The sequence below is a fragment of the Platichthys flesus genome, chromosome 10, assembly GCF_949316205.1.
Source record: "Platichthys flesus chromosome 10, fPlaFle2.1, whole genome shotgun sequence".
Taxonomy (NCBI): domain Eukaryota; kingdom Metazoa; phylum Chordata; class Actinopteri; order Pleuronectiformes; family Pleuronectidae; genus Platichthys; species Platichthys flesus.
The window spans coordinates 23,376,086-23,387,061 of record NC_084954.1 but is presented as its reverse complement, the minus strand read 5'-3'; the positions used below and the strand labels follow the sequence as shown (position 1 = coordinate 23,387,061).

Here is a 10,976-nt window from a genome sequence, read left to right as displayed (position 1 = left end):
TTTGCCAGACAAACGTTCTGAACCAGAATTGTAATCATTAAATATCAAACATGCGGCACGTTAACATGCACAGTTAGAGACGCGCCGAAATGGCCTCCACGCGCTCTTTAATTTACTCGTTTACAGTTAAGTGCCAGAAAAAGTCTTTGCTGTTCCTTTTGACTGTTTAATACAAAATGTATATATAAATTCCATTTGGATACATTCCCTGTTCGGTTCCAAGGCGCGTGTGCGCACCGCTCCATATCACCTCTCCTGTCGAGCGTGTTCCACGGAGCCGAATGCAACATGAACACATCAGCAGAGTTTTTTTTTCTTGCCTGACGCCATTGGATCACACAGCAGAACGATGTTCTGTGTCCTGTTGTGTTATTTTCTTTAGTATATGGGTTGGCTGAATGACGCGCCAGTAGGAGTCGGACTCTGCGCTGCAATAAAGAGGCGGCGGCAGCTGAGAGCGCATACCATTGGAGAGGAGAGGCGTACAGCTGCGCCACCAGCACACACCAGCGCAGAGCCGGATCAGCCTCACCTCGCAGGGAAGACGCAGAAGCAGCAGCAGCAGCAGCAGCGGGAACATGCTGCCGCTCCGGCCGTCCCATTGACTCATCCCACCTCCAGAAGGCTGTTCTGCGGACCCACACACCGCGATCCCCCGGCAGGACATCCGCGCTGCAGACGGAGAGTTTGAACATATATATATTTGATCCGGTAAGTCTTCACTTTGATTTTTCTAAACTCAAACCAAATCCTCGAAGAGAAACAAAGTTCTCTTTGAGAAAGTTTCACACGCTTTTTCAAGTATAAAGTAATTTTCAACGTAACGTTTAAATCTAAGTATTTTAATAATGACTTCAACCAATAACCAATAAAGAATCGAGCAGCAGGTGACATTCAATTCTTTCACATGATTATCAATAAATCAATATTAATATGGATTTTTTAAATTTGTATTCAATTGTACTTAATGACAAAATGTTGATATTTATTTAGAATCCAATGGCAGATAAGTGAAGAGACAATAGTGATGTTTAACTAAAACACATTACTTTATCCACTAAAACCGCCTTGTTTGTATCTAAGTCAAGTAAAAAGCACTAAAGCAAAGTTTTTATTTATTTCTCAGCAGATGTGTAAATGTGAGATCTCAGGGAGCTCAGGGAAAATATAGTTTATAAGCGGCTCTGCACTTTCTGTGCACACAAGCAAGACTCCCAACACAATTAACAGCACTTTGTTGTCAGTGGCACATTGGGCCTCTAATCGTCTCTCTACAGAAAACAGTCTGATAAAACGGCACCTTTAATTCAGATGCATATTCATCTCATTTGGCTCACTCATCCTTATCTGCAAACAACTGTTTCAAATAAGACTTTAACAGCTAAATGGGGCAGTCTGAGTAAACATTGTCCAAACAACAAGGGAGAGGAGATTCCCCTCTGCTCTCTGACACCTCCACTCTGTCTCTCCGTGTTTCACCTTTAATGAATGATGCTGCTCCGCTGGATGAAGCCTTGGATCAAACGCAGTGCATATGCATCACAAGAGGCCTGAGAGGCAGGTGTGGGTCTGAGTGGGGTCCGGGTCAAAGGCCTCGACACCTCAGATCATGGAGATCAGGTCATGGTTGAAGTGTCAGTGAGGACAGAGGTGAGGGTGGGGGGGCATCATAATCATCTCCTGCCACAATGTTAGTCAATGTGAAACAAGTATCTAGATGTTTCATTCAAATAAAAACAGCTGCACTCAGCTCCTTTACAATAGAAATCCACCTTTTCAGAACTAGGGGAATTTGTGTTAGTTAGGCGATAAGTGTGGGACATGAGTAATGGCAGTATTTTGAAGTTACAAATCAGGATGGTGATGCTTTCCATGATTTAAAACATTTTTATTGAATTGATAAAAAAATTATCTGGCGTTGTTGGCTCACACACTGTGTAAATAATGTCATGCTCCTACATGAGACTTACAATCTGAGACTGTACATGTTTAATGTTTGAGGTCTCAGAGAGGCTGCTGTCAAAAGGCCCACGGTTTCTAACTGTTTTCTAAACAGCCGCAGATATAAATATGTGAGCATTTACTGTTTGTCTAATTGAAATAGAAACAGGCGGCGAGGTGTGGCTCAGCCTGAGGCGCCCGGAATGTGCTGGACTTGGTGTAGTTTTTTTAGGGGTAACAAAGATCGAGCAGAAATCAGCAGGATTCATGTAAAAATCAAACTTTAAAAATGATAATGAAAAAACTATTTTACCACAAAACTGAACTTTGTTGACTCTTATCAAATACGTAACAAGGACCCTATTAATCCTTCGTATGTTTGATTCTTCCTGTACCTAAGGCGTGGGCACTTTTCAAGACTTTAAACGTCTACTGTTTCATTTGATAGTTATAAGTAATTTATTATTCTGTTATGCTTATAAAACTATGGTCACAGCAGTGGTCCTGAGGGCTCCTGGGATAAAACAGTGCCAAACATTTTCAGAGAAAAAAAACAAAGCTCACTTCACATATAGTTACTGCTGCCAATTCATTTCTCTGACTTTCTTTTATTAATGTTTTTCTTTCTTTTTTTTTATAAATTATTTGATTTAGTCTGTCAACTCAAGCAATCTGAGTGGGATAAAATCACTTTGGTCAACCTGCTCACAACTCACATCCACAAGGCCATCTACTGGTTTCAGCCATGAGACGTTATATGAATCAGTTATTACCAGCACCAACGGAGGTAGTTTACTTAAATATAATTGACCATATATTTTACTACTTGTAAATCTTTACTGGGAAAAATTGTGGTGGACAACTGGTATCAATCTGCTATTTTTTATTTATTTATGTCACCGCAGATGTTGGGTACAATTTAAATATGCTGAGCAACAAATTACTGGAATCCGATTACATAACATCCACCCTGTGTCAGTGTTGGTACGGTTTCTATAACCCAACATATTCAAAAGCAGAGAGAAAAGATTTGGGGACATGTCAGGTGACCTCAGTGTTTTCAATAGTTTTACTGATTAGCATTAATACTTTCTGGGTCTGTGTGTACTACACCCAGCCTGATTACGTTGACACGGAGGTGAGAAGCAGCAGCTCACTCCTCCTAATACAGATCTCAGTCTGGACCGGAGCAGAGCCCCACATGGCTGCCTGGCTCTGGAGGTCCCTGGTATGCAGACTTCAAAGGGTTAAAGGTGAGGATAGGCTCAGCAGCACACCACTTATCTCCTCTAATGACCTCCTAAGTAAAAGTCAATTACTTCTGCATCATGATCAGAAAGGAACAGACCACAGGGGGCTGTTTGAGCTCCAGTGCTCCTCATTACAACTACTTCGCTGGAGTTTATTGAACGAGCCGCGTGGCCTCAGGCTCGAGGTTAAGGCCTTTCTAATTTCCCCATTTACTACATTTATTACAGCATGTATAAAGCTACAAAAATGTAAACTCCGCGTTCAGCGCCTGTATTATAATCAGATGCAGATGATCCCTCACTGCAGGACGACATTATAATAACCTACTGAAAACACGATGTCACTGCAAAGCGTCACCTGACTTGAATTCCATTTATTGTCTTTGTTTGAGCAGCAGTGTCCTGAGATGTACAGCTGGTAATGAAACCACAGTTATTTGATGCGTACAGTTGAGAAAGGATTTACAACGTTAAGCATTCCGCTTAAACTTAAAACAACTTGTGTTTTTTTTAGGTTGTGATATGCTTGGGAGATACTAGTTCCCCCCCCAGCTACTAGTTAAGTCACTGCCATCTTATCGTTATTATTACTATTATTACCAAAACAAGCAGGGATATGTGTCTGAACAATGTGAGCTTGTACAGTGCCGGCTCGACGGGTTATAAAGTGTGAAGAGATGTATTCTCATTTTAACAAATGCAAAAAAAGAGCCTGACACATGCTCAGTAAATGGTTTTAACTTGTCACAACTCATAAGGCCATTATCATAAATTACAGATCTGGTAACAAGTGAGTCAAAAAAACGGAGGAAAAATGTATCTGTGTTTTTTCCCAGGTTACGATTACAGACGTGTTTGTTTGATTGAGTTGTGCTGTAGCTACATGGTGGAAGGAACGATGAGGTCCTTTCCCAGAAACGCCCCAGTGAGAAAAAAAAGGCTATATATATTTTTTTTAAAGTGATCAATAGGAAATGTTCGGACTTAAAGTAGATTTTGTCACACATTCCATTTGTTCTACCACCATAAGTTCGCCATGTGTTTTGAATCTTAGAATTTCATATTTTTCCCTCATTTGTCAGTCCTCATCTGAAACAATAGCTACAGGGGTAGAAGACATAAAACAGCAATGTTGAAGGATTAAAGCTAAAAATAGCCATGTGCAGTAGAGTGGAACCAAAACTGTTAAGTTACCAAATATCATATTACTGGATTTACTGCTGCAATTATAAGTAAGCAAGATGTTGTTGAACTGGCAGTTTAATCTGGAACATGTATCATTTTTTTGTTTAATTTTATAATATAAAATAATATATGATATAATATTATATGGGAAATCTGTCATGGTGACTATTTGGTAGAGTGAAAGTGAAATTCCAAACTGCTGCAGCACCTGAGTGAGAGTTCTGTGAGTGTGCAGGATGAGTAGAGAGGTCTAATGTGGGAGATGATGAGGAGTGGCCTGTGGGACTTGGAGCTGCCGCGGCTCCTGTCGATCAGTGTCTGCATCAGACAAAGATACATTATTGTCTATTGTTGTTCCTGCTTATCAAACCTGATTTAACAGCTCACAGATATTTCTCTGGCTGAACACTGTCATTCTGTGTCTCTGCCCTCAACAGCCCTGGGCATGTTATGTTTCTGAGGAACAGGAATCCCCCCCCCCCCCTCCCCCCTCACTCACTCTCACACACACACACACATACACACACTTAGTCTAGCCCGTCTTCTAGCCTGTGTTGATGCAGCCAGTTGTTTATGTACTCATTTACCACACATTCTCACATTAGTCTTTATATGGGGAACATCAGCAGTGGCTAGACCCCTACTGTAATTATAATCCGTTTTCTCATAGGACAATTAACAACAGCTTTAAAGGATCATACCAGAGGCTCCGTTTTCAAACCAGCTCTTTTCAAACCAAGTCAATAAACACAAACTCATAACAATACTTTAGATATTTTACAAAGTGATAGGATAAATTGCCATTGGACAAAGACTTTCTATAACTTGAAAAGCTATCGACAGTGTGGATCCAACAGCAAGGGCCTTTCATATGCACAGCCTCAATAAGCCGACAATCAGCCCCCCCTTCATCAGCTTTATCAGCCAGACTGGATGTGTATTGACTCCTGACAGAAGTGTGTGTGTTGTTGTAGGGGGTGTGGTGAAGCACTGGGGTTCTGTGTAGATGGGGGTGGGGAGTGGGTTGCACCAGTAATTAACACATCAAAGAAGTGATTTCATCCATTAACATTTTACCTTAATATTACAAAAAAAACTAAATCAAAGTTTTCTCCCCAAATAACCAAGAAGCACCGACGTTCAAAACACCCGAGACCTCTCTGCCAGAAAAATCTATATATAACTGTATAAAACATAACCTGCTGTATAAAAAATACATAGATATCAACAATGATGCTATCAGTATTTAAGTTTTTAAGTATTACTTCCTCAAAGTATGTAGTCCCCGGTGAGATAATATTATGAATATTTATTCCAGGGCTGGAGTCAGAGATTACAAGTTTGTGCATTTGTGTTCTGCAGTAGAAACTTTCATATCTAAGAAGACCTTGAGGTTTTGTCACGTGTTAGTCTCCAAATAATTGTCTTGTTATAAACATTCGAAAAGATTTTATAAAATTTTAAGAAGTCACAGTGAATGTTGAACCTTGTTGCATATTTTCATCTTCTAATGTTTTGTCTCTACCAGGAGACCTGCTGGATTTTGCGTAGCAGCCATGGGCAGCAAGACTCTGCCAGCACCCGTGCCTCTCCACCCATCCCTCCAGCTGGCCAACTACTCCCTCCTCCAGAGCTCCACTGGCCTCCAGCTTCCAGCAGACCATTTCCACAGCATCTACAGCTTCAGTGCCTTACACGCCATCCATCTCCATCAGTGGACCCTCGGCTACCCGCCTTTGAATCTGCCCCGCTGCACCATTTCCAAGCTTCCAGCTCAGTTTTCCTCCATGGCCTCCATCCCCATATTCCCCCACCTCTTGCAACCCAAGCAGGGTGCCGCAGGGCTGCTGCAGAGCTCCAAGAACAAACCCCGCTTTGACTTTGCCAACCTGGCGGCAGCAGCCACCCAGGACGACCATCTGAAGGCAGAGGACCTGAGCATGACGGGTGCCGCTGCAGCAGCACAGTCATCACCTCACCACGCGACCTCAGTTGGCCTTGGATGCCTCCTGGATGTGACCAAACTCTCCTCACCGGAACGCAAGTCCAGCCGAGGCCGACTGCCCTCCAAGACCAAGAAAGAATTTGTCTGCAAATTCTGCGGCCGCCATTTTACCAAATCCTACAATCTTTTGATCCATGAGAGGACGCACACGGACGAGAGACCATATACCTGTGATATCTGCCACAAGGCCTTCAGAAGACAGGACCACCTTCGGGACCACAGGTGAGAACCAGGGTCATTATGTCCAATAGATTACAGAACAGAACAATGTATTTGCTATATTACTTTCTGAAGTTGTCAATCTGACAAGCATGCTCCCCTTGTGATGCGATTAGCTAGGTGTGCTAGGTGAGAGTTCCTCCTCTCTCTTTCAGTTTCCATACAACTACTTCCATACACAGTCATGGTTTATCTGAATGTAGCACCACAGGGCAGCTATCCAGGAGAAACGGTCTAAAGCGCTAACCTTTAAAGGATACTTGGCAATTTAGCTTGCATATTTTGTTTCTAGCTGATCTCAAGACTTTATTGATGTTCTTCAAACATGTGACACCACGTCTGCACAGGAGGCAAAGTGTGAGGAGTGGCTTTAGTTCTGTGCCTGGTTGTGTGCAGGATGCGTTCTGGCAGTGCACAGAGTGCAGGTCATTTTGTCTTTAGCAATGCCCATCACACAGTCATTGCAGTAACGTGGAAATTGGAAGAAAACAGAGAGAAAAATAGGCTCTGATTCATGTTTATGTGTCTATGGAAACAATTCATTTTGCTCAGCCTGATCACGTAGCTAAGACGCATGGCAAGCCCTTTTTTTGTGCCAACTTGTGTCTTAGATCAATAGTAACTTACGAACTAAACCACGTTTGAAACGTGTGCAATAGCCGCTGACTGCACAGAAGAGTATAAAACAAGGGATAGAAAACGATGGCAGAGACAATGATCAAGAATGTTTAGTGATGTTTGTTTTGCTTTTAATGAGGTCTGGAGTATGTTAATCTCTCACAGCAAGAGGTTAGATAACGCTCCAACAGAACCTACCCCCAACATGAATACTCAAAAGTCCCATTGCATTTGTCAAATAGTGTTCCCAAACCTAACCACACAATTAGTATCAAAGCAGACATGCTCATTCCAATTACTTCTGAAGTCATGTGCCTATTGTTTGGTTTGGAAGGATCATAAATCTTGCCAAATGTTTGCCAATTCGGTAGAAATGATAACGCTCTGCAATCTGACATGCTCTAGGTATTAATATGAGCTGCTCTGTTGTGTTCTTCTTTGCAGGTACATTCATTCCAAAGAAAAGCCCTTCAAATGTCAGGAGTGCGGGAAGGGCTTCTGTCAGTCCAGGACTCTGGCTGTCCACAAAACATTACACATGCAGGTCAAGGAACTGAAGCCAGCCAAGATCAAGTGATCGACTCTGCCAACAGGGGAAGGACAGGGACACTGGAAAAACCATGACCAAAGATACGACAACAGGCAAAGAACAACCAAAGACTTTTTTTCATTTTCAGCAGTAGAAAGAGACGCCCTCGGTTTCTGTGTTCGCACTCCTCAAGGTTGAACTATTTTACCAGACAATTCTTAAAGACATAATGAAATAAGCCTTTGTGGATAAGTGTATGCTTAGTTATCAAAGCCTGACTTCGCAGAGAACCCAGTGGATGTGTGGAATGTGAAATCGACCTTAGAAAAAAACTGTGGCTGCTCAGTGCAAATAATTTGCTCAGAAGCTTATAATCCAAAGACTTTATAAAAAAGGGACACAACTCTCATGTAATTATTTTTTACAAAAACTGAGAATGATCAAAGCCATGTTTGTATAGACACATTTTCATCCTTTTCAATATCACATTCCAATGATATTTTTGTACAGATGCATTATATCAAAATGTATTTTTGCACTTTAACCTGATTATTGATTATTTACATATATCACTGGATTTCTTAAACTTATTTTCAGAATGAATAATCATTTCTAAATAAAATATTTTACTGTAACTGGTTTGTCTGAGTGAAGGTTTATCACATGAGGTGAAAATGTACATCAGGTGGTCATCAGTCATCACAAAACTCATCATGAGCAAAGTAGTGATAATGGGGAGGATGTGCTTGATGGGCTACAAAGGCCACTTATTCCTTCACTAATTGTTAAATCTAAATTTAAACTTTTTTTCCACTTGTTAAATCTCAATAAGATTTCAATATTGTAAGGGAAGAATGAAGCACTTAGGCTAAATGCTAACATTAGCATGCTAATATACTTACAATGGTTAAATTTGCATGCTTTAGCACAGAGGTCTTCAACAGGGGTCCTGCAGGGGGTTGCACATTTTTTGGTTGATTTTTTATTTATTTTCAAACCAATTTTTTTCCCCTCTAATTTGAATGTCTTTAAATACACATTTACATGCATACAACATATTGTGAGGCTGATTTGACCCTCTGCCTGACCACATCCATCCGTCCAAGATTAGATAAATTGTTTGCTACCAATCAGGGGCCGACATCTCACTGATGTGGGAGTATGTGTGCCATCCACAGATGGCTTGAAGATTCACTGTCTCTTCTACATGCATGTTTAAAAAAACAACATGAATCTGTGATTACTTGTATAGCTCAGTGTGGTATGTAAGATGTATGTTTATAAATGGCAGTAGCATGGCCACCCTGTACCTTGCACATGTTTAAATTAAAAACATGAACATATGAACCCTTGTAATATTTGAATAGCTTAGTACTGAATGCACAATAACAGGGTAGCTATGTTTATACATGGCACTAGACCCAGTTTAATATAAATCACAATTTTATACAATACATATATAGTAGGGGGTCCCTGCTCCATCTTTCCAACAGTTTGGGGGTCCTTGGCCTGAAAAACTTCGAAGACCCCCGCTTTAGCAGGTAAAATACTCAATATTTTATTTTAGAGTGTAATAATGCTGAAAAATTTTAACCAACATTAATAACAACTGAAGCTGATTTAATCAGGCATTTGGGCATAACCCAAAGAATTGGACGAATTCAAACTCTGATTCAAAGGAGACAATTATTTCACAACTTCACAGCAAACCATGCAAAGGTTGCTGATATTTTTCAATAAAGATGTCAACCTCATGGTGGTGCTAGATGTAAAGTCAGGGGTTCACCTGAGTCAGTAGGATTCTCTGGGTGCTGTGGATGTCTTCAATATTTCACAACAATCTATCAAATGGATGTTGAGATTCTTATTAGGTGGACTGATCAGCCAACGCTGTACCCACAAAGTTATGCTGCTGCATCAAAGCTTCACTAATGGTGACTGAATTTGAAATTCCATGGAATATCAGAGTTTTTTTTACCAAGTTGTTAGAAATAAAATGCTCAAACAAACAGGCTGTTTATGATGTAATAACAAACCCTTCAGTATTTCCCCACCCCATTCCTGTCACATGGAAACCATCTCTTTTCATGCCTTTAACACAAGCTCTGGTCAGAGTGGAGGGTCTGTAAATGCTGCTGATTTGAAAGTTGAAGAAAGATTGTGATTCTCCATTAATATGTTTAAATTAGACAGGTCGAACGTCACCCCCTCTTTTCTTTCCATGTGCACTTTATTTTTTAGAAAATACTGCAAATGTCAGTGAATGGTTGTCTCTTAGTGAAGGGCTGTAAGTTAAAGGCTTTGTGTGTGAGGGGCGGAATAATGAATGCTATTACACATTTTATAGGGAGCTAATGCAGAGAGGCTCAGACAGGAGATATCCATCACATCCCAGTGATGAACACCTTATCTTGAACACCTTATCTTGGAACAAAGAAAGCAATAAAAAAAAATATCTACCCCCTGATCTGGAGCCTCACCAAACGTTAATGGGACATTTATTAACTGATACCACATCATCTCCGCAAGTGTTGTGGTAATCCATTCTCAATCAATGTTTTGCATTACCCTGTTCACTAACAGACAAACACACTGAAACTGCATATCCCTTCTTCTTTACACTCACAGTACAGGTGATTTAGAGATATTAAGAAGAGTTGTCTCATCTTTCCTACGAGCCAAGGCTCATTTAATGAAAGGGGAAATGTACACATGTTGTGTGTGTGTGTGTGTGTGTGTTTGTGTTGGCAATTTTAGTGCATCATGCAGGAAGAAGACTCCTGGTCCAGGGGAAGAAGGATAGCTGAGCGGATGGTCGGCCTGTTGTTCACCGTTTCTCTTATAGTCAGGAACTCATCAGTCTGTCATCACATCTCTGAGCAGCCAGGGCCATATACACACACACACACAAACACAGCTGGGCAGCTTGAGATGGTGTACGTGACATAAGTCTTGTCCAGTTTGTGGCAGAGGGGATACTACTCCTGCTCCTTGGCCTCCTGTCCTCGGGCAGTTGGCAAGATTACAGAGCAAAACTACAGTATGGAAACAGTAAGTAACAAAAGCACTGCTACCACACACCGGTAGAGTAGGATGGAGTATGGAGTTCTCCTTCAGTCTGCAGTAGCCAAAGCGCCTGGTGGGCAACAGCTCTAACATTTAAATGCATGGACTTCAGACCAAGCAAGTGTAGGTGTATTTTAGTTTTTTGAGGCTAAAGCACACACAC

General features: G+C 41.1%; 1 protein-coding gene across 1 annotated transcript; it reads left to right on the top strand.

Annotated features, from left to right (window-relative positions):
* Positions 1 to 467: 467 nt before the first annotated feature.
* On the top strand, positions 468 to 9,054 carry osr1 (odd-skipped related transcription factor 1). Its single transcript, XM_062396591.1, has 3 exons — positions 468 to 711; positions 5,905 to 6,603; positions 7,663 to 9,054. Exons 2-3 carry the CDS (start codon positions 5,933 to 5,935, stop codon positions 7,793 to 7,795), a joined length of 804 nt encoding a protein of 267 aa, XP_062252575.1. The 5' UTR covers positions 468 to 711; positions 5,905 to 5,932; the 3' UTR covers positions 7,796 to 9,054.
* The last annotated feature ends 1,922 nt before the right edge of the window (positions 9,055 to 10,976 follow it).

Bases quoted from the DNA above. Each gene is read 5' to 3' on its own strand.
- osr1 (XM_062396591.1), top strand. From the start codon at position 5,933: ATGGGCAGCAAGACTCTGCCAGCACCCGTGCCTCTCCACCCATCCCTC. The intron at 6,604-7,662 runs GTGAGAACCAGG...TCTTCTTTGCAG, and splicing joins GACCACCTTCGGGACCACAG to GTACATTCATTCCAAAGAAA.